The 27880-nt window shown below is 60.0% G+C and overlaps 2 protein-coding genes across 18 annotated transcripts in view; one reads left to right on the top strand and one right to left on the bottom strand.

The window, feature by feature from the left end:
* On the top strand, positions 1-25253 carry CRB2 (crumbs cell polarity complex component 2). Of its 4 annotated transcripts, XR_008537330.2 has the most exons (14): positions 1074-1257; positions 7766-8089; positions 10856-11051; positions 11166-11305; positions 12113-12298; positions 12512-12625; positions 15040-15912; positions 16002-16510; positions 17109-17274; positions 18064-18850; positions 19511-19627; positions 20149-20275; positions 21789-23902; positions 24514-25253. XR_008537330.2 is itself a non-coding variant. In XM_009457262.5 (13 exons), the coding sequence occupies exons 2-13, from the start codon at positions 7867-7869 to the stop codon at positions 22011-22013; spliced, it is 3663 nt and encodes a 1220-aa protein (XP_009455537.4). In that variant the 5' UTR covers positions 1-184; positions 7766-7866; the 3' UTR covers positions 22014-25253. The 4 variants fall into 4 exon arrangements, 3 of the variants coding, with proteins under 3 accessions (XP_009455537.4, XP_024201641.2, XP_528426.5); XM_009457262.5 differs by lacking the exon at positions 1074-1257 and adding an exon at positions 1-184 and having other exon boundaries at positions 21789-25253; XM_024345873.2 differs by having other exon boundaries at positions 17109-17247; positions 21789-25253.
* Positions 24592-27880, bottom strand: part of DENND1A (DENN domain containing 1A) — a 542971-nt gene continuing 539682 nt past the window's right edge. For all 14 annotated transcript variants that reach the window (XR_010148858.1, XM_009457264.5, XM_054659070.2 and 11 more), the window contains one exon: positions 24592-27570. Coding sequence is in view for 13 of the 14 variants with exons in the window: in XM_009457264.5 (XP_009455539.1) it covers positions 26377-27570 (1194 nt within the window). In the remaining variant the exon portion in view is untranslated. The remainder of the gene's footprint in view (positions 27571-27880) is intronic.

The following is a 27880-nucleotide window of genomic DNA, read 5'->3' as shown; positions in this document are numbered from 1 at the left end:
CAAGAGGATTCTCTCCCCACTGGGGCTGAGGGCAGTAGAAGAAAGGAATGTTGTTCTATGTTGTAGTGTCTCTGAGATGACCTGGCTTCCTGAACCAGGTCCCCCTGAAGAGCTCCTCCTGTCCACCCCAACAAGAGGCCAGCTGGAGAGCAAGCAAACATCGAGTGCAGCAGGAGACTATAAGGTTAGACAACAAGAAGGACTTCCTGGCAGGGGAGAGCAATGCTTGCTTGGTTAGAGCTGCCGTTCAGTAGAATGGGCTGCTTTGGATTGCAGTGAGGTCGCTGGAGTTGCAAACAGCAGAGCCAGAGATCAAGGTCAAGTGGAAGAAAGCTGGGAAAGGTTCAGTTTGGCTGGTGAAGGGTGGAGAGGGTAAAGGGAGGCAGGGGCCACCGTGGTGCAGGGGTGAGGTGCCCTGCAGGGAGCTGATCCTGAGGCCGATGGTGGGAGGAGCTGTGTGTGGCAGGGTGGGATGGGGTGGGGACAGCAGGAGACACTGAGAAGGTGGCATGGCCAGGAGCTAGAGGCTGACCGAGTGTGGGGAGTGGGGAGGGGGAGGTGGGAGTGGGGAGGGGCGTTGGGCTGCCCGATGGGAGGTGCCTTGGCTCCGTTGGGAGCACTGGGGAGCAGCAGGTGGGTGGGAGGGGCCGCAGCTTCCCAGCAGAGACAGGGTCTGGGAGGCGACTGGACTTGAAGGCCTGGGCTTGGGAGAGAGGCCCGGGCTGGAGAAGTGGGGAGGGGGGATCCAGGAGAGGGGATAACTAAGGACTTGGGAGTAGCTGGCATCACCTGGTGAGACGAGAGTCCTGAACAGCCCCCTCTCCAAGGACAGAAATTTCTCCAAGGAGGCTGACCTGAGAGGTGGGAGGAGAGTGGGGCAGAGAGTCAGGAGGGAGAAACCAGTGGGTGCCAAGACCAGGTCGGCCCCACAGGCTGGGGGGCTTGAGGACTTGGGGCTGATGTCTAGGGACGTCCACGAGGTGGAGCAGCCCAGGAGGCCTGGGTGGGAGGAGGAGGCGGTGGCGGGGAGGGGAGGGAGGGGCTGGGCCTCTGTCCACAGCATTAGTGCTGGTTGGAGGGACGAGGGGGGTGCGGAGCCAGCCAGGCCGCCCTCCCGTTCCCACAGCAGCCGAGCAGAGCGGGCTGCCATGGCGCTGGCCAGGCCTGGGACCCCGGACCCCCAGGCCCTGGCCTCCCAGGCCCTGGCCTCTGTCCTGCTGCTGCTGCTCTGGGCCCCTGCCCTTTCCCTCCTGGCTGGTGAGTTGGGGCCTATGTCTGGGGGGGCCTGGGAGAGGGTCTGTCCCCCAAGACAGTTACCCCAAGCCTTGGCTGCTGGGGTGGTGGGTGGGCTGGTCCGCGTGGGTGCAGGCCTGAGCTGTGGGGTGCACAGGAGTGCGCGGCTGTGGCCCCCAGACTCTGTGGGGCTCCACGGAGGTGAGTGTGTTCTGAGGCTCGGGGCTGTTTCATGTTGAGGGGGGTTGTAAGTTTCAGGGTTGGGGGATCGGGGGCTGGGCATGATTTGAGGGAGCTGATGCGGGTGAGGGATGGGGTGCGTGTTTTGGGAGGTGCTGTGTTGCATCCCGTAAAGGGCTGGGGTTTGGGGCTGGGGGACTTCTGGGTTTCTAGGGGCTGAGTTTGGGGAGTTGCAGGTGGCATAAGCCTCACCCCAGAGCCTGTTCTGTGTCGCATGCTGGGTTGTGGGGCACAGGTTGTGGGTGTGTTAGAGTTGGGAGGTGGATGAGCTGTCTGGGGTGAGCCGTGAGTTGTGTCTGAGGAGTTGGGTGTGGTGAGCTGTGTCCTAGCACACGCTGTGGGGTGTAGGTTGTCCAGGGTTGAACTAGGTCTTTGCTCTCAACATGAGGGGTGTGGGATGTGCACAGCCGACCCCAACTGAGGGGACTGAGTGGAGAAGCGTGAGGGAGACTCAGGGAGCTGGGTGCCTGCCCGCACCCCTCCATTTGTGCGGTAGCCCTGCCTGTGCTGGGGGCTGCTGGGGATGCTCTGGGTCCCTGTGGGGTGGCTGGGGATTTGGGAACATGTGTGTGTCCCCTGCTGCCTCCTCCCCAGCATTCCAAGGCCAATCTGAAAGGGCTCCCTGAAGCCAGACCACGTTTGCCAAGCCCTTTTTGCTTTTGTCCAAGCTCTCGGAGCCTGGAATTCCTCCTGGGGGGTCCAAGGGAACGCTTGGTGTTAGTTACTATAGTTACAGGGGCCGGGCCTGGGAAGTCCCCTGCCCCCACCACCACAGGCTGGGGAGGGAGCCAAGGAGGGCCTGGGCTCTCCTGAGGCTGGGGGAGCCCTCCCTGCCCCAGAGCTCCACAGGCTATAGGGTGTGGGGGCCAAGTGTCTCCCAGTCCCACCTGGGGACCCTCTGTCTCCCTGCACTCACAAAGCTTTCATTTCCTATCCTCTCTATGGGGCCCTAGGGAGGATGAGGACCCCATTTTGCAGTGAAGGAAACCAAGGCTCAGAGAGGGACGGGGACTTATGAGCTGGGCTCTGCTGGCAGGCGACTTGGGCTCCGTAGAGGGGCGGGGCATGGTGGCGGGGGGGCGGGGTGGCTGCTCCTCTCTGTTCTCTGCATGCAAAGCACGTGAGATCCCGGTCTGCGGATCAGTGCTCTGTCCCCTGCCCTGTGATGCTCACACACCCACAGTCCGCACACCCGTGTGGCACGCCCAAGGGCACACAGCACCACAGGGACAGGTGCCACAGACACATGTGGATCTACCAGCACATGCACCTACCTACACACATGGCATGTGCCTGCACACCAATGTGCACACCCCAACACGCATGTGTGGACATGTGTGCATTCACACTCAGTGTGCACTCACAGGAGACCTGGAGGCACAGAGTGGTTGGAGGCTGTGGGGGGTCTGGATACTGGTGTGTACACTCACCCCATCAGGCCTGCTGGGGTGCCCAGGGGCAGCCTTTCCTCTGCCATTTCTGTGCTGGGAGCGCCATCCCTGGGGATCCCTAAAAGTTGGGGGACACTGCAGGCATGACCATTTCTGCATGCTGGTACCCTAGACTGCCTGCCGGGAGGGGAGGGACTGGGGATTTTGTCACTTGAAAACCAATTTCCATCCTGGAGGGGATGGGGGCTTCTGGAGGCCACAGGCCCCTGGCTTTTCTCCCCACCCCTGCCAGGCCCTGAGCTGGGCCCCTCCATCCTGGGCCCAATTTGCCACAAAGGCCCGGCTGGTTGCCATGGAGAGGACCAAGCATCTTGGAGTACAATGGGGCACGTTGGGCTCTCATATCCACCCTCCCTTCCCCAAACACCCAGGGAGCCCAGCAGACAAAGGGGCAGTGAGTCCAGGCCCCAAGTCCGGCCCCTCCTCCAGCCAGAAGGGGGTGGGGGCCTGCAGGACAGAAGCAGAGATGGAGCAGAAAGCCACACACATTCAACCCAATGTCAGGATCCTTTGGACAGTGGGTGTCTGCCTCAAGTAAAGAATTGTTAATGAGTAAGATCAGCCACTCCATGGCAGGCACTGTGCTATTATTAACGAGGTCTAATTTAATTCTCCCAACAGCCTATGAAGTCAGCTCTGACACCCCCAGTTTACAGAGGAGTTAAACGAGGCCCAGAGATGGCCAGTCCCAGAGCCAGGCAGCCCCAGAGCCAGTGCTGGGATTTCATAGTACACTGTGCTACTTGCCTAGGCAAAGTCATGTCTCTTCTCTGTCTCTACAAAACGAGGACAGACTGGCTCACTCCGAGCGCTGGTATAAGGATTCGAAGAGAATGCAGTGAGCGGTTCCCCACCCCAGGTTTTGGCATGGAACCCCCAATTTCAAGGGAAATTTTAGATGGAAGCCCATGAATAGTTAAAATTGTTAAAAGTGGCCTGTTTGGGTGGCAGGTGGGGAACCCCAGCTGCTCTGTCTCCCCCTCACTTCAGGAGGTAACTCCCTGGAACTGTGCTCTAAGCCCAAACTCTCAAGGGTTGGTCAGTGCCAGGCACAGGGTAGGTGCTCCGTCCCTGACAGCTATTGTTGCAATTACTGTTATCAAAATTATGTCTTTTTAACCTCAGAAGGTAAACATTTTTGAAAAAGAGTATGCCAAATTATTCTGCCCAAAAGAGAATTTCACCCTTTCCTGATGACTGAGTGAGTGTCTGCAAGCCTCCATGGTTATTCAGCCCTACCCTTGTAGGGTAGAGCCTTGGGGCCCAGGGATATTAGATGAACAATTTCTTCCCCTATGCTAGAAGTTCCCACGCCTTATGAGATCTTAGGTCGCTTCTTAGAAATATTCTGTCTCTTGATTTGTTGGGACAGGAAGCTTCCCCAGTAAATGCTTCTTTTTTTGTTTGTGGTTTTTCGTTTTTGTTTTGTTTTGTTTTTGTTTTTTTAAGAAAGGGTCTCACCCTGTTGCCCTGGCTGCAGTGCAGTGGCAAAATCATAGCCCACTGTAGCCTTGACATCCTGGGCTCAAGCCATCCTCCCACCTCAGCCTCCCAAGCAGCTGGGACTACAGGGACCCACCCCATGCTTGGCTCATTTTGTTTTGTTTTCATAGAGCCAGCGTCTCACTATGTTTGCACAGGCTGGTCTTGAGCTCCTGGCCTGAAGTGATCCTCCCACCTCAGCTTCCCAAAGTGCTGGGATTACAGGTGTGAGCCACTGCACCTGGCTTCAGTAAAACACTTCTCATCAGTTGTTGGCTGTTATAAACAGGCCCATTCTAAGTGCATGAAAGGTAGGAGTTACTAATGAGTGAGGCCTGAGACACAGTGGGATTACTGACAGCTGGGTTCTGGATAGATGGGGAAGATTGCCTGCTCTGCCCAGGCTGATATTGGAAGCTGTATTCCTGTGAAAACCTTTAGAGATTTTTTTTTTTCCTGGGTGAGGCAGCTGTAATGTACTAAAGCGACAATATGTGAGTGGCAATTTAGGGTTTGTAAAGTGGAAATTTCATATGCATTGTGAGATGTGGACCTCTGGGAAATCAGGAGCTGATCCGATTCTTCGTCTCAACCTGGGCAAAATTATCAACCTCTCTGAGTTACAAAAACAGAAATTTTCTTAATGGCACCCACCTTTTCTGGTCTGAATCAAGTATAACAATGTAATAATAGATGCACAGGCCCAAGCACATAGTACACACTCAGTAAACAGCTGGGTCCTCCTGCCCCTCCCCAGGACAGGGCAGCAGGTCGAAGGGGAGGGGCGGGCGTCGGTTAATCCCTCCCTGCCAGGTCGGCCCAGGCAGCCTGAGGTCAGGAGGGATTTGTAAAGATAAGCACAGGCCCCTCGTTGCCCTGGCAACAGGCCCCGCCCCTCCAGCCTGGCCCGGGGAGGGGGGACAGCCCCTCCTCCGCCCTGCTGCCCTCCACACCCCGCCCCTCCTTGCCTCTCCTGTCTGGCCTGGGCTATCGTGGCCTCCTAGGCTCACTTCTGGAAGACAGAGACAATCTGAGGTCAGCGGTTCCCACACCTAAAAGTGAAAGGAATCCCCCAGGAGCAGGTTGCGATGCAGATTCTCAGGCTCAGGGCCCAGTGGTTCTAAATTTGGGGTCTGGAGTGGGTTCCCGGAATCTGTATTCTTAATGTGGGCCCGTGATTCCGGGAAGCTTGGAGTGAGGCCCTGGGTTTGGATTCCAGCCTCCCTCGGGCTGTGGACTGTGAGGCTGCTTCCAGTCTCCTTTTCCTGAGCTGTAAAACAGGCATCATGGTCCTATCCACCTCGGAGGTAAATGCCAAGATCAACCGAGATGACACATGAAAGATGGCTGTCCCTCCCAGGCAGGACTGTGGCACTATTGCATGCCTCCCAGGACGGGCAGCTCCTTCCCTTCCTGCCTGGCTCTGACTGGAGAAATTCCTTCCTCCCATGGGGTTGGACTCTGTCTCCCGGGCTCTGTCATTTAGAGCCCATCTGCTCCCACGGTCCTGGGAAGATCCCTTGTGACAAGGCACCTCCCCCGCCCCCCAGGATCCTTTCCCCGGTGCTGCCTCCCCAGCGTGGTCCCAGCTGCTCCGAGACAGGGGGCAAAGCTTCAGATTGGATGGGCGGGGGGGGGGGGGTTCCTTGCACTGCACAGGTGAGGGACAGTGCTCTGTGGGAATTAAGCGAGGGACCTGTGGGCACAGGTGCTGGCAGCCGGGGCCCTTTACCATGGGTTATGAGTGCTGCACCCTCCTGAGCAGTGCTGGCCACACCCAGTCCCAGGGCTGTGCCCTGCATCACCTTGGTGAATCCTTTCAACACCTCCACGAGATGGGCACTTTTTGCACCCCAGATACAAACCAGGACTGCCCGATGCCCCAAACCTGTGCCCTTTCCTGGGGTAGCTGGAAGGATGCGGGTCAGGCCACAGGACAGCCCTGCCTGGAATGCGGATGACGCCTGAGAGGCTGCCAGCCTTATCTGGGGGGCTTCACCAGAGTGGGGGAGGGAAGGGTGCAGGGTCTGAGCTGTTCTGGGGTCTGGTGAGTGTCTAGATGACAACCTGGGTGGGGGAGGGGCACCTTTGGGAGCTCTGGGTGGGGGTGGGGGGAGGAATGGAGGCTGTGTCTTCTGGAGGCTCTCCTCCCCCATCCCTTACCGAGTTCTTACCAAAAGCAGCCCTTGACTGCGGTGCTGAGGAGTTGAATAGTTCGGCATTTGATGAGGGGATTCTTTTATGATCTAATTTTCAGACTGGGAAACGGAGGCTCTGTAGGAGAAATGACTTACCCAGGGTCTCATAGCTAGGAACTTTCTGAGCTGAAATTGAACCCAGGTCTGTTTCACTTCAAAGCCCAAGTTATCACCGGGGCATTGTGGTGACAAGGCTCTCAGGAAGGCAGGAGGAGAGGAAGGGGGATGAGGATCTCTGGGCGTGGCTTCCAAGCCAGTTGGTGACCCTCTGTTAGAGCTCCGGTGCTGGAAGCATCATGGTGGCCAGGGGCAGGTGTCCGTGAGCCATCTCAATACCTGCTCTGTACCACGTGACCTTGGCCAGGCCAGCCACTCAGGTGTTTGCTGATGGGGGATGAAATTAGGGCCAGGGACCCTCTAGAAGTTCCTAGGCCAGTGGCTGGCAGGGGGTGGGTAGTGATGTGGAGAAGGGGTAGGAATGAGACCAGCGGAGCACACGATCCCTGCCTTTGAAGTTGTCCACCCAACCTCCCGAGGTTGAGGTCGGGCCCATCTCCAGTTTCACCCAGGGATGGAGTTACCAGACCCCTGGCAGAAGAGGTGGAGGGGGCAGTGGGAGGAGCCTCACCCTCTGGGGCCTCCTTGGATGGATGGGGCCTGCAGGAGGGAGACCCCTCCCCAGGTGGAGCTGAAATAATCCAGATAGACCTTGAAGCCTGTCCCAGCGAACACTAACTTGCTGTGTGAAGTGGGCAGGGCTGGGCAGGCTCAGCAAGCCTTCACTTTCTTTCCTGGGCCTCCTTTTGCTGTCTGGTGCAATGGGCATGACGGATACTGCCTCAAAGGGGGACTGCAGGGACAAGACAGTGGAGGGAAGCTCACGGGGCTCAGGGAACCTCTGCCCACTAATCCTGCCCAGAAGCCAGACATCCTTGGTGCTATTTCTCTGCTATATAGGCTCTCCTAAAACCGTTCCCAGTTCTGGGTGCAGATGTGTGCAGCTTACTGGGACCTGGCTTGCAGACCCCCGGCCCTCTGTCCATACTGTGCAGGCAGAGACCCACGTTGCTTTTGGGGTCTGGGGTGGGCCTGAGAGGGTGGGGAGGAGATTGTCCTTGTAACCTCTGCCCACCCTGCCCAGCCAGTTTCTTCTTTCTACAGGGACGGTGCCTTCAGAGCCCCCCAGTGCCTGTGCCTCAGACCCGTGCGCTCCAGGGACCGAGTGCCAGGCTACCGAGAGTGGTGGCTATACCTGTGGGCCCATGGAGCCCCGGGGCTGTGCCACCCAGCCATGCCACCACGGCGCTCTGTGTGTGCCCCAGGGTCCAGATCCCAACGGCTTCCGCTGCTACTGCGTGCCGGGTTTCCAGGGCCCACGCTGCGAGCTGGACATCGATGAGTGTGCATCCCGGCCATGCCACCATGGGGCCACCTGCCGCAACCTGGCCGATCGCTACGAGTGCCATTGCCCCCTTGGCTATGCAGGTAACAGCCTGGGCCGCCCTGGGAGGAGGTCTGTAATGCAGATCGCATCAGCTGCTCAGAGTGTAAGCATCATGGCTTCAGCTTTGCCTTTCGTGTAGGGACGCCCCCAGGCATCCGGGCAGCTCTAGGGTATATCCACTTGGTCTGACTACAGAACTGATGCCTGGCAGCTCTGGGTGAGAGTATGTATGTGCGGGTGCTGGCGTGGTGTGTGGCGCATCTCAGGCACTCGGTAAATGTGATTTCAGTCCAGCCTAGAGTCCAGTTTGGCTGCGGGGGTGGAATACCCCTCATTCATCTCTGGCAGTGTGAACCTGCCTGGCATGACTTTAATGAGGATGCCCAGATAGTCTTTCTAGCACTTCAGGCCTGTGCCAAGCTGTGCCAAGCTGTCATGTAGACACTGTCTACATGACAGTCACCATCAGCTCATCTGAACACTCCTGATGTGGTCTGGAGTGCAATGTGGTCCCCTGGCCCCTGGGTCTCCCCCAGAGTTCTAGCATAGACATACAAGGTCTCGTTCAAACTGTAGTGTTGACGTACCCCAGGGATCGCTGCTGTCTGGAGTGGGGTAATATATATGGAGGTGCTCAGAAAAGTGACTGGCACTGAGGGTACCTTCTCCAGAGTGTGGCCCGTCCCAGGCCCACCCATGGTCTGAGCCGAGAGCATCCTGGAGCGGCTTCCCAGAGAGGCCTGAAGTCGGGAAGGAGGGCGCAGCTGGGGACAGATCTGGGAGCGAAGCTGAGTCCAGGGCAGAGTCTGAGTCTGTGGTCTAGATGCTCTGGATCCTACTTCAATCCTGAATTCAGACAACTGTACTCTGAGGGCAGAGGGCAGTTTGAAGTCACTTCAGAGCAAGAGGTACAGATTGTGGGGCTGGGTTCCAGGGCAGGGGGCCTACAGCGAAGAGATGGCAGCTGATGAAGAGAGATTTGGGAAGCTGGTTCCATGCATCTTTCTCATCGTTCCAGTGTCTCAGCGTCTGGCTGTATTAGTGTACATGCCAGTGCAGGTCACATTCGTCCATGTGTCTCCTAGTTCCAAGTTCTGTTTTGCATCTGTAAAGATCTGCCAGTACCTGGGGGTGTCTGCAGTCTGAGTGCATGTGTGGGCAGTGGGTTGTTCGGGCAGTGGGTTGTGTGGGCAGTGGGTTGTGTGGGCAGTGGGTTGTGCGGGCAGTGAGTTGTTCGGGCAGTGGGTTGTGTGGGCAGTGGGTTGTGCGGGCAGTGGATTGTGCATCCGGATGTGTAGCACTCACACACTTCGGGTGACTCTTCCTGGGTAAGCTGTGGATGTGAGTGGGGGCAGCATCTGCCGTGACTCATTCTCTCCTCTTTCCATTCCAAGCCGGGTGGGGGAGTTTGGGATTTCCAGACAAGGCCTGGCTCCCCCTGGCACAGAGGGTGGGAGTGGGGATGGGGAGGGAGGAGAGAAGGGTCATGGGAAGGTGGGGCCATGTTTTGTGCTCAATGAACTGAGAAGGGGGAGGGGTCCAGCTGGAGTCAGCTGGGCCTCTGGCCCCCCTTGACCAAACCCACTTAGGGAGTGTACAGTGACACGTGAGTCCAGGATGATCTCAGGCAGCGTATCTGAAACCCTGGGACTCCCCATCTCCCTTCCTCTTCACCCTCACCCTGGGAGAGCCACTCAGCTGTCTTGATTCGCCCAGGACTGTGAGGGTTCCGGGGACTTGGTACTTTCAGTTCTAAAACCAGGACAGTGCAGGGACACTGGGAGGAGTGATTACCCTACTCAAGCATCTCCTGCCTCTCTGGGATCTGAAAGCCACCAGAGTGGGCCTTCTAAAAAGTAGGTAGGGCCAGGTGTGGTGGCTCACGCCTGTAATCCCAGCACTTCGGGAGGCTGAGGTGGGTGGATCACTTGAGGCCAGGAGTTGGAGACCAACCTAGCCAACATGGTGAAACCCCTTTTCTACAAAAAAATACAAAAATTAGCCGGGTGAGGTGGCATGCACCTGTAATCCCAGCTACTCTGCAGGCTGAGGCACAAGAATCACTTGAACCCGGTGGGCAGAGATTGCAGTGGGCTAAGATTGCACCACTGCACTCCAGCCTGGGCGACAGAGTGAGACTCTGTCTCAAAAAAATAAAAAACAAAAACAAAAACAAACCCAAAACAACTAACTAAAATGTAGGTGGGACCAAGTCACTTACCTGTCTGAAACTTTCAGGATGGACCCAGAGGTTACCTGGTCCCCAAGGCACTGACACCTCCCACCGGACTCACCTCCACCACCCTCTCCCTTGCTTCCAACCCTCCAATAACCCCGCCTAGGGCATCATGGCCCTGCCCCTAGTGGAACTTGCCTCCTGCTGCAGTCTCTTTGGAATCCACCTGCTGCCCACAGTCCCCTATCTGAATCCTTCAAAAGCCTCTTCTTCTAAGAAGCCTTCCCTGAACAGAGCAGACCCCGGCTATTGCTTTCCCAAGACCCAACCCCTTTCCTTGTTGAACTTGGCAACATCACCTAGCTCATTTAGGTAATTACTGGCTGAATCACCCCCCACCATGTCCTGGCCTAGACTGCTGTGAGCCCCATGAGGGCAGGGCTGTCTGTCTCGTTTCTCTCCCTGCGGTTGCTGGCGTGACCCGTCCCCCACCCCCCAACCACCACCACCACCACCCGGCTCTGAATGAATGAATCCACGAGTCTCTAACTCTGGAGCAGGCCTGGCGCGACCTCTTCCGCCCTGCTCTGGGTGTCCATCCTGCACCCTGTGTGTCCCCTGCCCTGTCCAGGCGTGACCTGCGAGACGGAGGTGGACGAGTGCGCCTCAGCGCCCTGCCTGCACGGGGGCTCGTGCCTGGACGGCGTGGGCTCCTTCCGCTGTGTGTGCGCGCCAGGCTACGGGGGCACCCGTTGCCAGCTGGACCTCGACGAGTGCCAGAGCCAGCCGTGCGCACATGGGGGCACGTGCCACGACCTGGTCAACGGGTGAGCGAGCGGCAGGGCAGGCGGCCGGGGCGCCGGGTGCCCGAGGGCGGGGAGGCCAGGCGCGGGGCAGAAGGGGCAGGCGCGCGCTCAGCTCCGCCGGTGCGCCCTCCCCAGGTTCCGGTGCGACTGCGCGGGCACCGGCTACGAGGGCGCGCACTGCGAGCGGGAGGTGCTGGAGTGCGCATCGGCGCCCTGCGCGCACAACGCGTCCTGCCTCGAGGGCCTCGGGAGCTTCCGCTGCCTCTGTTGGCCAGGTGTGTGCGTGCAGGTGCGCGGCCTGCGGGGGGAGGGGTAGGTGTGCGCCTGTGCGGCCTGGGGAGGTGGGGCAGGTGTGTGGCTGTGCGCGAGTGAGTGCCCGCTGGGTCCTCGGGACCAGAGTGTGTGTGTGATTGCAACCTGTCGGAGCCTCAGTTTCCTGATCAACAAAATAGGGCTGATCGTAGCGCCTGCTCCTGGGGTTGCTGCAGGGAGCTCGAAGGTGCGACACCTGGGAAGCCCTTGGGGAGGGCCTGACAGCTGCAAAGGGCTCAGTAATTAATGCTAGTAATAGTAGTAAGACTAGGCCGGGCGCGGTGGCTCGAGCCTGTAATCCCAGCACTTTGGGAGGCTGAGGCGGGCGGATCACGAGGTCAGGAGTTCGAGACCAGCCTGGCCAACATTGTGAAACCCCATCTCTACTAAAAATACAAAAATTAGCCGAGCATGGTGGCATGTGCCTGTAGTCCCAGCTACTCGGGAAGCTGAGGCAGGAGAATCGCTTGAACCTGGGAGGTGGAGGTGAGCGGAGATCATGCCGCTGCACTCCAGCCTGGGCAACAGAGTGAGATTCTATCTCAAAAAAAAAAAAAAAAATTAGTAGTAAGACTAGTAATAGCAGTAATAGGCCACTGCTGCTGAAGGCTGCCGTGGTCATTCCTGCTGCCCTTAGTGTGTCCCTCCCTCGCCATTCGTGGCTTATTCCGAGCTGCGGTCCCTTGCTGGCCCTCGCTAGCCTGGTCACAGTGAAGAGGTGCTGCCCGGCAACCCCGTGAGACCTGATGTCCGTGTGTGTGTGCCCCCAGGCTACAGCGGCGAGCTGTGCGAGGTGGACGAGGACGAGTGTGCATCGAGCCCCTGCCAGCATGGGGGCCGATGCCTGCAGCGCTCTGACCCGGCCCTCTACGGGGGTGTCCAGGCCACCTTCCCTGGCGCCTTCAGCTTCCGCCATGCTGTGGGTTTCCTGTGCCACTGCCCTCCTGGCTTTGAGGGTAAGCCCCTGCTGGGGAAGCGGTCAGCCCATGTCCAGATGCCCAGGGAAGGATCTTGTGCCCACCACCCCACCCCCCCACCCCACACCCCACACCCCACACCCGAGTCTGCCCTCTCCCTTGGACTCAGTCTCTCTAGCTATAGAATGGACCCTCTCAGCCCCTGCCTGGCTCTGAGGGTGCAGGTGGGACCCACAGCTGGGCCTCTTACAGGAGCCAACTGCGGTGTGGAGGTGGACGAGTGTGCCTCACGGCCATGCCTCAACGGAGGCCACTGCCAGGACCTGCCCAATGGCTTCCAGTGTCACTGCCCAGATGGCTACGCAGGTGTCTGGGGTGGGGTGGGCCCTGGGACCATCAGAATTGGTGGTCCTCAGGTGAGAAGGTCCCTTCTGTCTGGATGTGTGGATTGATGGGGTCAAGGAGATCAGGGAGGAGGTGGGTATGGGGGCCCAGGTGACCGCTGAGGGTGGCTGAACTGGGACTCGCTTTGGAGGTGAGACTGGGGCTCAGGAGTGTAGTCCCGGCAGCTGGGGCCATAGTGGGCTGAGGTTGTCTGGGAGAACGTGTGGAGGGATGGTCTTCAGGGAAGACGGAGGTGGTTCAGCCAGGACAGAGAAGGAAAGGGGGGCTATTGCAGAGAGTTAGGGGGCAGCATCTGTAGAAGGATGACTCTGACCTTTGGGGAGCTGGGGCCTGTCAGGAGTTGGGGGTTCAGAAGTCTGCCTCTGCCTTGGGTACACGCAGATGCACAGACACAGGACCCCGGTGAGCCCAGGGAGCTCCACCGCCAACACTGAACGTCCCTGCCCCCTCTGGAATGCCTGCGACACCTCCCTCACACCCGCCCGCATTCCTGCTGGGGCACACTGCCTCCTCCCCCTGGCAGGCTCCTGGGCACAGGCTCCTCCACCAGGGGAAAGAGATGGTGGTCACCTCTTCCCCTCTCTCACTCACCTGAAGATGGTGGGACTCAGTGTCCCCTAGCCCGGGACGGCTGACACTCCTGGGGGTCCCGAAGGCCCATCCACTGCCTCCATGGGCCGAGGTTCCCCAAGTCCTGCTCTAAGAGCCATGGCCTCCTGGGTACCTGGCACACAGTGGGCCCACACAGCACGTCTGGCCTCTGGGAAGCATTTGCTCTGCATTTTGTTTTTTCCTTGCCACAGCCCCTTGAGGCAGGGGTTTAAAACCCCATCTTACAGCTGAGAGGATGAGGGGGTGTCATCCCCCAGGTTCACCACTATCAGCGGGAACCCGGCTCCTCTCCCAGTTGAGCTCACTGTTGGGTGACAGGGAGGGCAGACCTCTGAGGTCAGAGCCAGGGAGGGGGGACCCCAGCTGCAGGGCTGGGCTTTTTGCCCATCCTCCCTCCCTTTAGGCCATGCTGGGCATGGGGGAGGCCAGTGCCTGGCATTCCTGAGCAGGCTCCGAAGGAGGCAGCTGGGCCAGGCAGGGAGCTCTGCCCCCTCCCCACTTCCCCAGCCTCAGTGCCCGCCCACCACTCTCAACCTGTCTGGAGGGCATGGCAATGGAGCCGGGGGCTCTGTGGACCTTCCTGGGCCACCTGTGGCTCCTGGCAGGTATGGAGGAATGTGGGCCCTGGGCAGGGGGAGGTTGGTGGGTGGTGGTTCCTAGGAAGAGGCTGTGGTGTTTGTGAGCTGATCGAGGCTGGGCTTCAAACCCTGGTGACTTCTCTGGGCCTGGGTTCCTCCAGCTGGGATGTGGCTCTGGCTGAGCTACAGTGGGCTATGGCTTCTGGACCCAAGCTGGGGCCTGAGCACTTGAAGGGATCCCTAGAGGGAGGATGAGGCAGCCCCTTCACAGCCAGTGTGGGGGCGCTGGGGCAGAGGGACTGAGGGGTTAGAGCCTGGGGGGCCACTCAGAGTGCCTTGGGTACGTGCACTACCCCACTAGCTCCTCCATGCCATCACTCTGTCCATAAAAGCCATGCCAGGCCCTTTGCTGGGCACCAAGGACATATTCAGGTCCCTGAAGATCTCAGCTGAGTAAACACTTTTAATACAGGGTTCTGGGGAGCTGTGCCTGGGACTGCAGAGTGACACAGTAGTTTGAGGTTGGGAGTTAGGGAAAGCCTCTGGGCCCTTTGAGTTTGGGCTTTGCAGGATGAGTAGGAGTTTGAAAGGAAGGGTAAGGGTGAATGAGGCATTCCAAGCAGACAGAACAGTATGAGCAAAGCCCCAGAGTCAGGACTTTGCAGGAAATGCTTGGAGGAATGGGAAGTTCAAGATTTGTGGGAAGTAGGATTGAGGCTTGAGAGCCTGGTAGGACCCAGCCCATGAGGTTGTCTTAAATGTCAGGGTGAGTGATTGGACTTTAGGCGGCAGAGGAACCCGGCCTGGCGAGGCTTTAGAAATGGACCTCTGGCTACTGGTGGAGATGGATGGGAGAGGGCTTCTGAAGGCTGGCGAACTGGGGGATGCGGGATGGTAGCCCAGACAGCTGGTAAGGCAGGAGATGGGGGGTGGGAGAAAGGGGGCATTGGAGAATGTTTAGGAGATTAAATCTACAGGGCCTGGACACTCACCAGACATGAGAAGGGAAGGGGCATCTTGGCTTCTGGCCTACGGGGGGACTTGAGGGGACCATGAGAAATCCTTTGGGAATTGGTTTGGCTGATAGGTACTGAGGTCCCCATCGTAAGAGGCATGTAAGTTCTGGGTCAGTACTGTGATTCTGGCCCCAGACATTACTGAACCTTGGCTTTGTCTCTCCCAAAGGGCCGACATGTGAGGAAGACGTGGAGGAATGCCTGTCGGATCCCTGCCTGCACGGCGGAACCTGCAGTGACACTGTGGCAGGCTATATCTGCAGGTGCCCAGAGACCTGGGGCGGGCGCGACTGTTCTGTGCAGCTCACTGGCTGCCAGGGCCACACCTGCCCGCTGGCTGCCACCTGCATCCCTACCTTCGAGTCTGGGGTCCACAGTTATGTCTGCCACTGCCCACCTGGTACCCATGGACCGTTCTGTGGCCAGAATACCACCTTCTCTGTGATGGCTGGGAGCCCCATTCAGGCATCAGTGCCAGCTGGTGGCCCCCTGGGTCTGGCACTGAGGTTTCGCACCACACTGCCCGCTGGGACCTTGGCCACTCGCAATGACACCAAGGAAAGCTTGGAGCTGGCATTGGTGGCAGCCACACTTCAGGCCACACTCTGGAGCTACAGCACCACTGTGCTTGTCCTGAGACTGCCGGACCTGGCCCTAAACGATGGCCATTGGCACCAGGTGGAGGTTGTGCTCCATCTAGCGACCCTGGAGCTACGGCTCTGGCATGAGGGCTGCCCTGCCCGGCTCTGTGTGGCCTCTGGTCCTGTGGCCCTGGCTTCCACGGCTTCGGCAACTCCGCTGCCTGCCGGGATCTCCTCTGCCCAGCTGGGAGACGCGACCTTTGCAGGCTGCCTCCAGGACGTGCGTGTGGATGGCCACCTCCTGCTGCCTGAGGATCTCGGTGAGAACGTCCTCCTGGGCTGTGAGCGCCGAGAGCAGTGCCAGCCTCTGCCTTGTGTCCACGGAGGGTCCTGTGTGGATCTGTGGACTCATTTCCGTTGCGACTGTGCCCGGCCCCATAGAGGTCCCACGTGCGCTGATGGTGAGGAATAAGCCAGGTGGGAAGGCAGCACCTAAGATCTGCCTCCCTCAGCCTGCAGGCCTCACACCTGGCACCTTCTCTCCCTGCAGAGATTCCTGCTGCCACCTTTGGCTTGGGAGGCGCCCCAAGCTCTGCCTCCTTTCTGCTCCAAGAGCTGCCAGGTCCCAACCTCACAGTGTCTTTCCTTCTCCGCACTCGGGAGCCCGCTGGCCTGTTGCTCCAGTTTGCCAATGACTCCGCAGCTGGCCTAACAGTATTCCTGAGTGAGGGTCGGATCCGGGCTGAGGCGCCGGGCAGTCCTGCGGTAGTGCTCCCTGGGCGCTGGGATGATGGGCTCCGTCACCTGGTGATGCTCAGCTTCGGGCCTGACCAGCTGCAGGACCTGGGGCAGCACGTGCACGTGGGTGGGAGGCTCCTTGCTGCAGACAGCCAGCCCTGGGGTGGGCCCTTCCGAGGCTGCCTCCAGGACCTGCGACTCGATGGCTGCCACCTCCCCTTCTTTCCTCTGCCACTGGATAACTCAAGCCAGCCCAGCGAGCTCGGTGGCAGGCAGTCCTGGAACCTCACTGCGGGCTGCGTCTCCGAGGACATGTGCAGTGTAAGTGTCTGGTGGCGGTGGTGGTGGTGGGGTGGGGGGTCCTTTTCCCAGGATCTGTCCTGTGTCACCGGGGCTTAGTGTGTCCTTTTGCTGATGAGGAAACTGAGGCTCAGGAGGTGAAGTGACCTGCCCAGGGTCCCACTACAGGAGGGTGGCAGGGCAGATTTACATCTGTCTCTTCAGCCCAGCTGCTCCTACCCTCTGGCGGTCCCCATGTCTCCCCGAGCTAGTCCTGGTGTGAGAGAGACACCCTGACCGAGATAGAGAGCTGCCTGAGCCTTTCTGCAGGAGCTACTTGGGGAGCAGGACACGCTTTTGATCATAAACAGAATTCCACCAACCCTGGAGTTAGAACAACTTGGGCATGAATTCTGGTTCCTCTCTTTACTGGCTGGGTGACTCAGGCAAGTGGCTTTGCATCACTGAGCCTCAGTTTTCTCATCTGTAAAATGGGGATCTTAGCGACTTCCTCTCCCCTCGTTTGTGAGGAGATACTGTGTCTGTAGTAGGTGCTCAGCGAAGAAGCACTGCAATGCCAGTTATGGTGGGTGATGCTCACTGCAGTCCTGAGCCAACCCCTGCCCTGCCTCTCCCACAGCCTGACCCCTGTTTCAATGGTGGGACTTGCCTCGTCACCTGGAATGACTTCCACTGTACCTGCCCTGCCAATTTCACGGGGCCTACGTGTGCCCAGCAGCTGTGGTGTCCCGGCCAGCCCTGTCTCCCACCTGCCACGTGTGAGGAGGTCCCTGATGGCTTTGTGTGTGAGTGTGTGTCCTGGGCAGCTCCCGTGCTGGGTGCTGGACACCTAAGCTGGTTAGATCCCATCTGCACTCTCAGGGCTTGTAGGATACTGGTGGACCAGGCATGCCAAGCCCCAGGGCAGTGTGGCGGGGCCACCGCATGTAGAGGGACAGAATTTCTGGAGAAGGTGAGCCTGTACTGGGCTTCAGGGCCAGACTCAGAGCCACAGGGGGAAGGATATTTTATGGAGTGGCATAGCATGTGCCAAGTCCCTGAGGTCTGCAAGGACAGTGGAAGTTCAAGGGGGTGAGCAGGAATGGGGTGGGAAAGTTGGTAGGGGCTTTGAGGACACACAGCTAGGCGGCTCTGACTTTATTCCAAGGACAGCGGGGAGCCTCTGGAGGGTTTTAAACAGGAGAGGGGCATGACCAGATCTGCATTTTACAAAGATGACTGGCTGCAGTGAAGGGCAAGCTTCAGCCATGAGGTGGGGCAGCTTCACGGAGAAGGGAAGGGGCCAGATTCTGCCAGGAGTTGCTGTTGCCTGGCTTGTGACCTGGAGGGTCGCCTAGGCATCACGCCCCACCCTCCAGCACTGGCCGGGAACTGCTCCTCCATGGGTAGGAAATACATTGGGAGTAGAAGTGAGGGTGGTGGGGGCGGCTGCAGTTTCCAGGATTAGATGATAGGTGGGTACGTGTGCCCCACCCCAAGTAAGTGGCTGTCTGCCACTCGCTGGGGGAAGTGGGGAGGTGGCATTTCTGGAGAAGGCTCCGTGGGCTATTCCCTGAGGCTCCTTCTCTCCGCAGGTGTGGCGGAGGCCACGTTCCGCGAGGGTCCCCCCGCCGCGTTCAGCGGGCACAACGCGTCGTCAGGGCGCTTGCTCGGCGGCCTGTCGCTGGCCTTTCGCACGCGAGACTCCGAGGCCTGGCTGCTGCGTGCCGCGGCGGGCGCCCTGGAAGGCGTGTGGCTGGCGGTGCGCAATGGCTCGCTGGCGGGGGGCGTGCGCGGAGGCCACGGCCTGCCCGGCGCTGTGCTGCCCATACCGGGGCCGCGCGTGGCCGATGGTGCCTGGCACCGCGTGCGTCTGGCCATGGAGCGCCCGGCGGCTGCCACCTCGCGCTGGCTGCTGTGGCTGGATGGTGCCGCCACCCCGGTGGCGCTGCGCGGTCTGGCCAGTGACCTGGGCTTCCTGCAGGGCCCGGGTGCTGTGCGCATCCTGCTGGCCGAGAACTTCACCGGCTGCTTGGGCCGCGTGGCGCTGGGCGGCCTGCCCCTGCCCTTGGCGCGGCCCCGGCCCGGCGCGGCCCCCGGCGCCCGAGAGCACTTCGCGTCTTGGCCTGGGACGCCGGCCCCGATCCTCGGCTGCCGCGGCGCGCCCGTGTGTGCGCCCTCGCCCTGTCTGCACGACGGTGCCTGCCGTGACCTCTTCGACGCCTTTGCCTGCGCCTGCGGCCCGGGGTGGGAGGGCCCGCGCTGCGAAGCCCACGTCGACCCCTGTCACTCCGCCCCCTGCGCCCGTGGCCGCTGTCACACCCACCCCGACGGCCGCTTCGAGTGCCGCTGCCCGCCTGGCTTCGGGGGCCCGCGCTGCAGGTGGGACGGCTGGGCAGGCGGGTGGGCTGCGAATGCCCCCTGGGGCTGTGGTGGGGCAGAGAAGTCTGCCAGGTCTGTTGGACGAGTCGCTTCCCTTCCCTGGTCCTCATGTCCTTATCTGTGACATGAGGAGAACAGTTTAATTTGATAAATTTCCTGATAAAATACAGATCAAAACACAACCAGTTAGCCTGGAATTTCAGATAAACAGCGCTGTGGTCTGGGGCTGGGAGCTGCCTGCCGCTTACACGGAGGTTCATCCCTATTGGTGGCTGGTTGGGGTGGAGGGAGGGGGTCAGGCTTTGGCGCTTCCCTTATTCATCTCGCAGTGGCTCTCCCGGGAGCCCAGCGTGTGGAAGGGGATCTGGCTGTGGCCTGACCCCTCCCTCTCCCCTCAAGGAATGTCCAGGCGTTGTGTTTAGGAGCTGCTTTTGTTCAGAGTCCTTACACTTTGTTGTCCTGAGTCCTCTGAGACTCTGGAAAGCGAGTGACAACCCTGTGTCCCTTCCCTCCCATCAGGGACCTCAATCCCATGACCGATAGAAGAAGGCCCTGAATTCCATACATGAGAACAGAAGCTCAGGTGGCCCACGGTCACAGCGCTGGGGAGGGCAGGTCCCAGGTGTCCTGCACCCACTCCAGCCTCTGCTCTCTCCCCAGGTTGCCTGTCCCATCCAAGGAGTGCGGCCTGAATGTCACCTGCCTCGATGGCAGCCCATGTGAGGGTGGCTCTCCCGCTGCCAACTGCAGCTGCCTGGAGGGTCTTGCTGGCCAGAGGTGGGTCTGGGGGCCTGGGAACTGTGAGGAGGTCCAATGAATGTGGAGGGCTGTTCCTCCAGCCAGGGTGGGGCGGGGGTCCTCGCCCACCTTCTCACCCCTCCCTGGTATCACAGTCACCATTGTCACTTGAGTTTCCTTCCATGACTCGCAAGACCATCCTCTGTGATACAGACTGCTGCTGGGCGGTGGTTGCCTGGTGGCAGTTCTGGAAACCCAGCCTCAGCCCGCCTGTGGGAGACCATAAAAGTGCAGATTCTGGGCCCTGCAGACAGTGGCGTCAGCGTCTGGGGCACCTGCCTTCACACAGGCTCCCGTCACCCTAATGGGATGAGAGTCCTTCTCAGTGATGGCTGCTCAGGTGGTCACCTGGCAGGGCCCAGCTGGGCAGGAGCAGTGCATGGGGACAGTGGATGGATAAGCTCTGATGCTTGCTGAAGTGGGGATGGGCAGCAGAGCAGCTGGGAGCACAGGAGGCAGCCATGGGGGAAGCCGCTTTCTCAGCCCCCCTCCCTCTCCAGGTGTCAGGTCCCCACTCTCCCCTGTGAAGCCAACCCCTGCTTGAATGGGGGCACCTGCCGGGCAGCTGGAGGGGTGTCTGAATGTATCTGCAATGCCAGATTCTCCGGCCAGTTCTGTGAAGTGGCGGTGAGTGTTGTCAGGGGTGAGGGGCCGTGGACGTGGCCTGCTGGGCCCTTGGTGAGATGCTGCTGGGGAGAGAGTGCAGCACCATGGGGCTGTTCCTGGGCCACTCTGTCATGGGGTGGGGCAGTGAGAGGAGCCTCAGGTCCCTTCCACACCCCCCACACAAGAGGCATTTCCACTGCAGGGAGAGCTTTGGGGGCTATCACCGTCTATTGACAAGAGCACAAGGCTCCTAGCTTGGGTCAGGGGCTTCCCCAGAGTGCCCAGGGCAGTGGCAGTGAGGACAGATGGTCTCTGCCAATCCAACCAGGACTCAGGGCCAAGAGGATGTTGGTGTTCTGGGATTTAGGTTGGTGAATCCAGGAGACTCATCTCCAGGGGTTTCTGAGCCAGTGTCCTGAGTAGGAAGACACGGAGGGGCAGGGGGCCTGGGAGTCTGCACGGGGCCTGGGAGTCTGCACTGGAGCAGGCTCGGCCTGCTGTGCAGGCTGGCCCCAGCCCCGGGTGGCTCAGCCCAGGAGGAGCCTGGACAGACGAAGGCAGCAGGCGCTGGAGCTGTGAACCTCCCCGCCACACCCCTTCCTGGGGCCGGGTGGGGGGAGTGGGTGCTGGCGAGGAGAGGCTTGGAAGGGAAGTCTGGGGAGCAGCCTTGATCTCCACAGGCTTCTGGCAGCCTGGGTCATAAACCACAGATCCCCTCCGCTTACGGGGAATGTTTCCTTTCAAGTTGAACTTTTACAGCCTCTGGCTTCCCCACCCAGCCACCTCCCAGGGCAGGGGGAGGAAATGGCTTTACAGCTCCTCCCTCAAAATGTCCAGCGGTGGAGGCTGGCAGGACCCTCTCAGGACCAGAGGAACTTTCCTGTCTAGTTTTAGGACCCAGGTCACAGTGGGCTGAGAAGCCTGGAGGTACAGAGGGAGGCTGGTGAGTCCCAGAGCCCATGCCTCTGGAATCCTCGCATCCTGGGACTTCAGAGTCCCAGGCATGTAGAGGCTTTGATGGGGAATCCTGGGAGCCTGTGACTGGAGACACCAGGGAGGTTTGCTGGGCTCCCCGAAGCCTGGGCCGAGGTTCGCAGGGACAAGCTGTCATAACAGCCCCTCGGCACCCCTGCCACCCTGCCCCCGCAGGTGGGCCCCAGTGGATTCTGACCTTGCTATTGTGGCAGGGGGCCGCTCAGCCTGCCCCTGCTCCGCCTCATCAGACCCTTGTAGGCTTCTGTGAAACCCACGCACCCTGCTTTGCTCCTGCCGGGTGTTCAATAAATGCCCATCTCTGTCCTTCTAGCCAGAACTCCTTTGTTGTACAGGACTCCTCGAGCAGTGGCTGTGACAGGTGGTTTCCTGGCACTTGCCTGCACACCCCTGGGGCTAGGTCTTCACCGCTCCCAGGGCAGCCTGCTCCCAGCTCTGATTTTCTCTGAGTAGGTCCTTGTGCTGCGCTCTCTGCTCTCTGAGGGCCCCGGCGTCCTCCCCTTCTCTGCGGTCTTAGGACTCGGTGTCGTGTCTCTTGCAGAAGGGCCTGCCCCTGCCGCTGCCATTCCCACTGCTGGAGGTGGCCGTGCCTGCAGCCTGTGCCTGCCTCCTCCTGCTCCTCCTGGGCCTCCTTTCAGGGATCCTGGCAGCCCGAAAGCGCCGCCAGTCTGAGGGCACCTACAGCCCAAGCCAGCAGGAGGTGGCTGGGGCCCGGCTGGAGATGGACAGTGTCCTCAAGGTGCCACCGGAGGAGAGACTCATCTAGGCCGGCCTGGCTGCCGGCACCAGCACCTGGAGGTCCTGAATGGTTTCTACCTGGAGACCCAAGGAAGCTGCTTCCAGGGCTCGGGACATTGCTATGGAAGTGTCCCCTTGGCTGGCAGCCTCTGCCTCTGCCCCATCCTGGATGGAGGACGAGGGGAGCAACTCAGGGAAACAGAGGCCTAGAGAGGCTGCGGACTTCTCCATCCCACCCTCGGGGTTCCGCCTTGGCAGGTGTACGGCTGTGCGTGGGAGGGCACACGTGGGTTCACATAGTGTGTTCAGGAGTGTGTGTATCTGGAGGAGTGTGTGTGTGTGTGTGTGTGTGTACCTGGGCCTGTGTTAGTCTGCAGATGCTAGTGTGAGTGTGTCCTGACATGGCTCCAGGGCGTGTCTGCTGTGTTTACTGTGTGTCTATGACTGTGATGGGTGTAGCTGATCCCAGGAGGTGGCGGCTGCGCCATGGGGTCAACCATTACAGTCCTAGGGCAGGGGCGGCCCAAGGCTGCATGTTCTCCAGGAGGCCAGGCCGGGGTTGCCCAGGCACCTCCTTCCCCGCCTCTGGGGGCTGCTCCTGCTGTGGAGGCAGCTAGGAAGTCAGGGAAGGCCACTAGCAGAGGCTGAGTGGGCTTCTGGCTCCTAGAACAAATGTCCCTTCAGGCAGGTCTGTCTGCCAGAAGCCAGAGCCAGTCATGCGAGGGAACCACAGACCCACCCGCCCCCTCAGCCGGAGCAGCCCGAGGGAGCAGAGGAGGGGCTGCCTGGAGCTTCCCACCCTGCTGTGGTCATTTGTCAAAGGGAGAAGGCACCCACTGCCTACCTCACAGGGCTGTTGTGAGGATCAGAGAGGACGACAGTGGGGAAAGAATCTGGAAGTCTTCAACTGCCGTCTGATGGGAAGGACGGTCTGGGTGTCCTCCTGGGATGAGGATGACAGAGCAACCCTTCTCCTGCCCTGAACCCCCCCAGCTCACCTGACCACCTCTGGTTCTCCAGCTCCGGTCCTCCCTAGCAGCCTGGTGAGCTCACTCCTTCCCCTGATGACTGGTTGCCTCTACACAGACTCGGCGAGAGGACTTGAAGGAAGCCCTCTGGGTTGTCTGCTGAGTACAGGGGCTCAGTGAACACTGGCGCTGCCTCTGAGTCGGGGCTGGGCCTGCAGAGGCCGACTCAGAGGAGACTCTGCTGCTTGCTCCCAGCCCCTTCCCCGGCGATGCCCATCACACTGTGACCTCCCATCCCTGAAGGGCACCTGCCTGAGGGCCTGGCCTCCTTCCAGCTTCATGGACCTGGAGATGTGCCCTTTCGTCCTTCCTGCTTCCCAGGCCAGTAGATCCGTTTACACTTTTGGGTCGACAGTCAGCTTTTCCTTTCGGTTTTGGCGGGTCCCAGAGGCATGGGTGTCCAGTCCAATGTGGGGAGCCACGTGACAACGTGGGGGACTGGGACATGGGACTGGGAAGTCAGCAGACGCTGGGATAGAGAGGGCCCTGAACACCAGGCTCAGGGGCTTGCTTGGTCCTTATCCTGTAGGAGGTGGGACCACCTTTCCCTGAACTTTCTCTACAACCCTTGGGAACGTGGGGAGGAGGCGGCTGGTTCCAGGGTCAATTTACTAAGTTAGAGATTTGGAAAACCTGTGTCAGCTGTAACTCCTAGGATATTTTATGTGGAACCTAACATGCAGATGAAAGCTGGCTATCCCCTGTCCTCTTCCTGGCTCCTGTGGGTTCGGGTGCCTGTTTTATTTTTTTGGTTTTTTTTTTTTTGAGATGGAGTCTAGCTCTGTCACCCAGGCTGGAGTGCCGTGGCGAGATCTCGGCTCACTGCAACCTCCGCCTCCCAGGTTCAAGCAATTCCCTGCCTCAGCCTCTGGAGTAGCTGGGATTACAGGTGCCTGCTTTTAGTAGAGACGGGGCTTCACCATCTTGGCCAGGCTGGTCTTGAACTCCTGACCTCGTGATCCACCTGCCCCGGCCTCCCAAAGTGTTGGGATTGTAGGTGTGGGATGACAGGTGTGAGCCACCGCGCCCGGCCCGCGTGCCTGTTGTTTTCAGCCTGTCAGTCCTGCAAGTGGGGGCATGGTCAGATGATGGGCGAGTCGGAGGGGGTGGGTGGTGTGACTGGGCATGTTCCACGCTCACTATGGGTGGTCGATTGGTCTGCATTCCCCCGCCCGCCTCCCCGCAAACACACACCAGCGTCCAACAGAGGCAGAGTCCCAGGCTCTGTTCTTGCTAATGAGAGACCTGTGGGGGCGACTTGCCAGGTGTCCCCTTGAACTCTTTCCTGGCTCCTGGGTGCCCTCAACGTCGTTGGTGGCCTGCATTCTGCCCCATGGCCCCCGCAGGGCTGAGCAGGCCTGTTGCCAGCCCAACCCCGTGCCTGGTCTGTGAGGGGCAGAGCATGAGCTGGCTTAGAGCCCTGAGTGGGCACCGGCTTGGGAGGGTGCGGGGAGTTGACTCCTTCCCTAACTGCTCTGCGCCTGGCCCCTGCCTCTACAGGAGCAGGTGGTGAGGATGGCTCCGGGCCCATGTGGGGCCTCCCTGACCCAAAAGCTTCAAGGACACGGGGATGCCAGCCTCTTCCCCAAGATGATTTTATTGAATGCACACAAAGTTCATCCTTGGGTTTGCAAAGTCCCACAAGTGAAGAGGCAGCAGTGCTCATGTGAACATGGAGCGCTCACCCCAGCCCCTCAGCACAGCCAGGGGGCCTTGGGGTACACACCCTCCTTCCCTGGGGCCACCAGCACCTCCTCTGCCCTATCCCGGATGGGGCCTGGGGGTCTGCCCAGGGAGTGAAACTGGAATCTATGCTGAAACACCTAAGTGCCCGCGAGGTGCCCCCATGGCCCAGGAGTGACACGGCTCCCCCAGCAGCCAGAGCCCATTCCTGAGCCAGACAGGTCACGGTTGACCCAGGAAGAGCCATGTGCCAGGACGGCCGCCAAGCCTCACTGAGCATGTGCAGCAGTGGCGGCCTCTCAGACATAGAGGGGGCTCCCTGGGTGACATCTCCAGAGACCCCTCAGATACCCCTGGGTAGACTGTGTTTGACCCTTCACAAATAGGAAATGAGAGCTTGGGTCGAAATGCTCACAATTTCCTGCGTGTCTCAGATGGTTGTTTTCTTAAATGGTCGGGCCATACTTTAACTTGGTTTATGGAAATGAATCCATTTCAAGATTCATCAAATCAATAAGGTAAAAAGGAAAAAGATAATAAACATTCAATCTAACTAACTTTGGTGACGTTGGCCTCAGGAATTTCTGTGCTGGCCTGGAGCTCTGGGCAGGTGGGGAGGGACTGGCTTCTAGCCCTCCTCCTGCTTCTCCGAGGCAGAGACCAAGTTTGTCCTTTCTACCTGGCCCTGGAGCCTTCTCCAGGGCCTGGAGGGCCACTGCCTCGTTCCAACCCAGGAAGGCCAGCTGCCTTCCACATCAGTCTGAGGCATTCAGCTTGACCTTTTTGGGTTGAAATCTGGGTCGCAGCTTCTCAGCTTTGCCCACAAAGCTCCAGATGACAAGAGGCTGAGCCCCAGCTTTGACAGTGAGGGGAGTACCTGGAGGTATCAGCGTGCCGTGCCAGAGCTGGATGAGGGCTGGGGGCTCCTCCCAAAATACTCAGATGGGGGTTTCCATTTTCCTTCTATAAATCAAAGTTGCTGGTGCTCGCAGCCCCCGTGCAGGGTGGCTGGGGCTGTGTATCACAAGGCAGCCCAAGACCCCCTGGTCCCCAGATCCTCCCAGGTCAGAATCAACTGAAGTTTTGGGGTGAAGACACAGGAAAGAACGTGTGCTGTATATTGCTAGAAACAGTCTGGAAGTGCCCCACCAGGTAAATCCTCCAGCCCAGGAGGAGTCCTAACTTCAACCCCAAGCCACCCGTGTCTCATGCAGATGAGCTCAAACTGGAGAGTAACCCTGTCACCTGTGTCCGAGGAGGTGGGCGTGCAGGGCCTGGCTGTGGAGGAGACAGGAGAGCTGGGCTCGGAGGGGAGGCCTTCGGAGCCTCTCGGGACACTTCCAGGGGGAAGGTGGGTAGGACTCGGTCTGGAGCAGTATCATCATTGGCCCAGCTGACCTCTTTAGTGCAAAACCTAATCAAGGGTGCCGAGGAGGGGCAACCGCGGGGTGGGATGGGCACTCAGGAACTGGGTTGATTCCCAGGCTGGAACTGGTGCCATTCCCCAGGGCCAGACCTCAGAGATGGGCAGTGTGGAGGGGAGGAGGGGGCAGCAGAGAGGGGTCCCATCCCTTCCCACCAGCAGAACCTGGGCAGAGAGAGAGTGGCGGGGGAGCCTTGGAACCGCAGCAGTGGACGGACCCTCGGGCCTCGGTGCATCCCCCACCCTCAGGGCCCGGCTCACTCGAAGGTCTCCCACTGCTTCCTGAGCTGCTCCACCGAGTCTGGGGCCGGGGCCAGGGCCGGACTCGGGCTCACGTCTTGCTTGGTTTTCTGTAACAAATCCTCAAAGGGGTCTCTGGCCTGTTGAGGAGCAGAGGGCTGCAGTGTTGGCTCCAGGCCTTGAGGGGGCCTGGGAGGCAGAAGCGGGGGGTCTCCAGGCCTCAGGGCCAGCCCCTGCTTGGTCTCAGCAGCCCTGGCACTTGAGCGGGCCAGGGGCAACGTTCGGATCCTCGACGGGGCAACTGCTGGGGGACCCAGCGGCTGTAGGGGGCTCGTGTGGGTGCCCATGGGCATCTGGCCAAAGAGGTTGGGCATGGAGAGGGCGGAGAGGTTGGGCTGAGACCTGTGAGGGGCACAGAAGCCAGCACTGGACAGCAGGAGGCCGGATGCAAAAGCCGGCCCCAGGGAAGCTGGAGGGGCCCCGAAAGGCCCGGCTGGTGTGGAGACCAGGGGCAGGGTGGGTGGGGCTGCTGGCATGGATGGGACAAAGGGGTTGAGTGGTGGCTGTGGGAATGGGGTGGGTGTCCCCGCAGGGGGGAAGCTGAATTGGGGGGTGAATGGGGTGGCTACATTCGGGGTGGCGGGGCGTGGCGGGAGGGTGCTGCCTGACCAGGCTGTGCTGAGCGGGTCCAGGAGGGCGAGCAGGGCGTCACTGCTCGTGCCTGCAGCCCCGGGGCCAGGGCTGAGCGGCTGGAGCAGTTCAGTGGGGCCTTGGGAGACAACGCCAGGCGGGAGCCCTGGACTCAGGGCGGCTCGCCTGTCCCGATCCGTCTGCAGCCGCTCTGAGAAGTCACCAAGTGCGGCGCCGGCAGCCTGGAGCTTGGCCGGGCGGGGAATGGGCGGTGGAGGCACGATGCCCAGCTCTGGGGTCTTCCTGCCTTGGGGCCGGGGGATGGTGATGCTGCCCAGAGTAGGGGTGGGCACCTCCTCCTTGTCACTGGGGTTCAGGATGCTGTCCCGGTTCTGGGGCCTTCGAGGCAGGGCCAGGGAGTTCCCGAGCAGGGCCGAGGGCTTCTCAGGGGAGGCAGCTGGGGGCTTGCTGGGGATGGCCATGTCGTCCTGGCCCAGGCTCCAGAGCTTGTTGTACGGGTGGGTAAGCTTCAAGGCCACTGTCACCCCGCGGCTCCTCTCACTCCCGCCCAGATCCAGCCTCTGTTGGGAGGGAAGGAGGGCGGCAGTGGCCACGGGCTGAGTTGGGACGTGTGTGTGCCCATTCCCACGCCACTTCTGCGTGCTGATGTGTGCCCATTCCCACGCCACTTCTGCGTGCTGATGTGTGCCCATTCCCACGCCACTTCTGCGTGCTGATGTGTGCCCATTCCCACGCCACTTCTACGTGCTGATGTGTGCCCATTCCCACGCCACTTCTGTGTGCTGATGTGTGCCCATTCCCACGCCACTTCTGTGTGCTGATGTGTGCCCATTCCCACGCCACTTCTGTGTGCTGAATGTGTGCTGGGCC

Source organism: Pan troglodytes, chromosome 11 (genome assembly GCF_028858775.2).
Source record: "Pan troglodytes isolate AG18354 chromosome 11, NHGRI_mPanTro3-v2.0_pri, whole genome shotgun sequence".
Taxonomy (NCBI): domain Eukaryota; kingdom Metazoa; phylum Chordata; class Mammalia; order Primates; family Hominidae; genus Pan; species Pan troglodytes.
The sequence above is the reverse complement of the archived record's forward strand: the minus strand, read 5'-3'. Positions and strand labels throughout refer to the sequence as shown.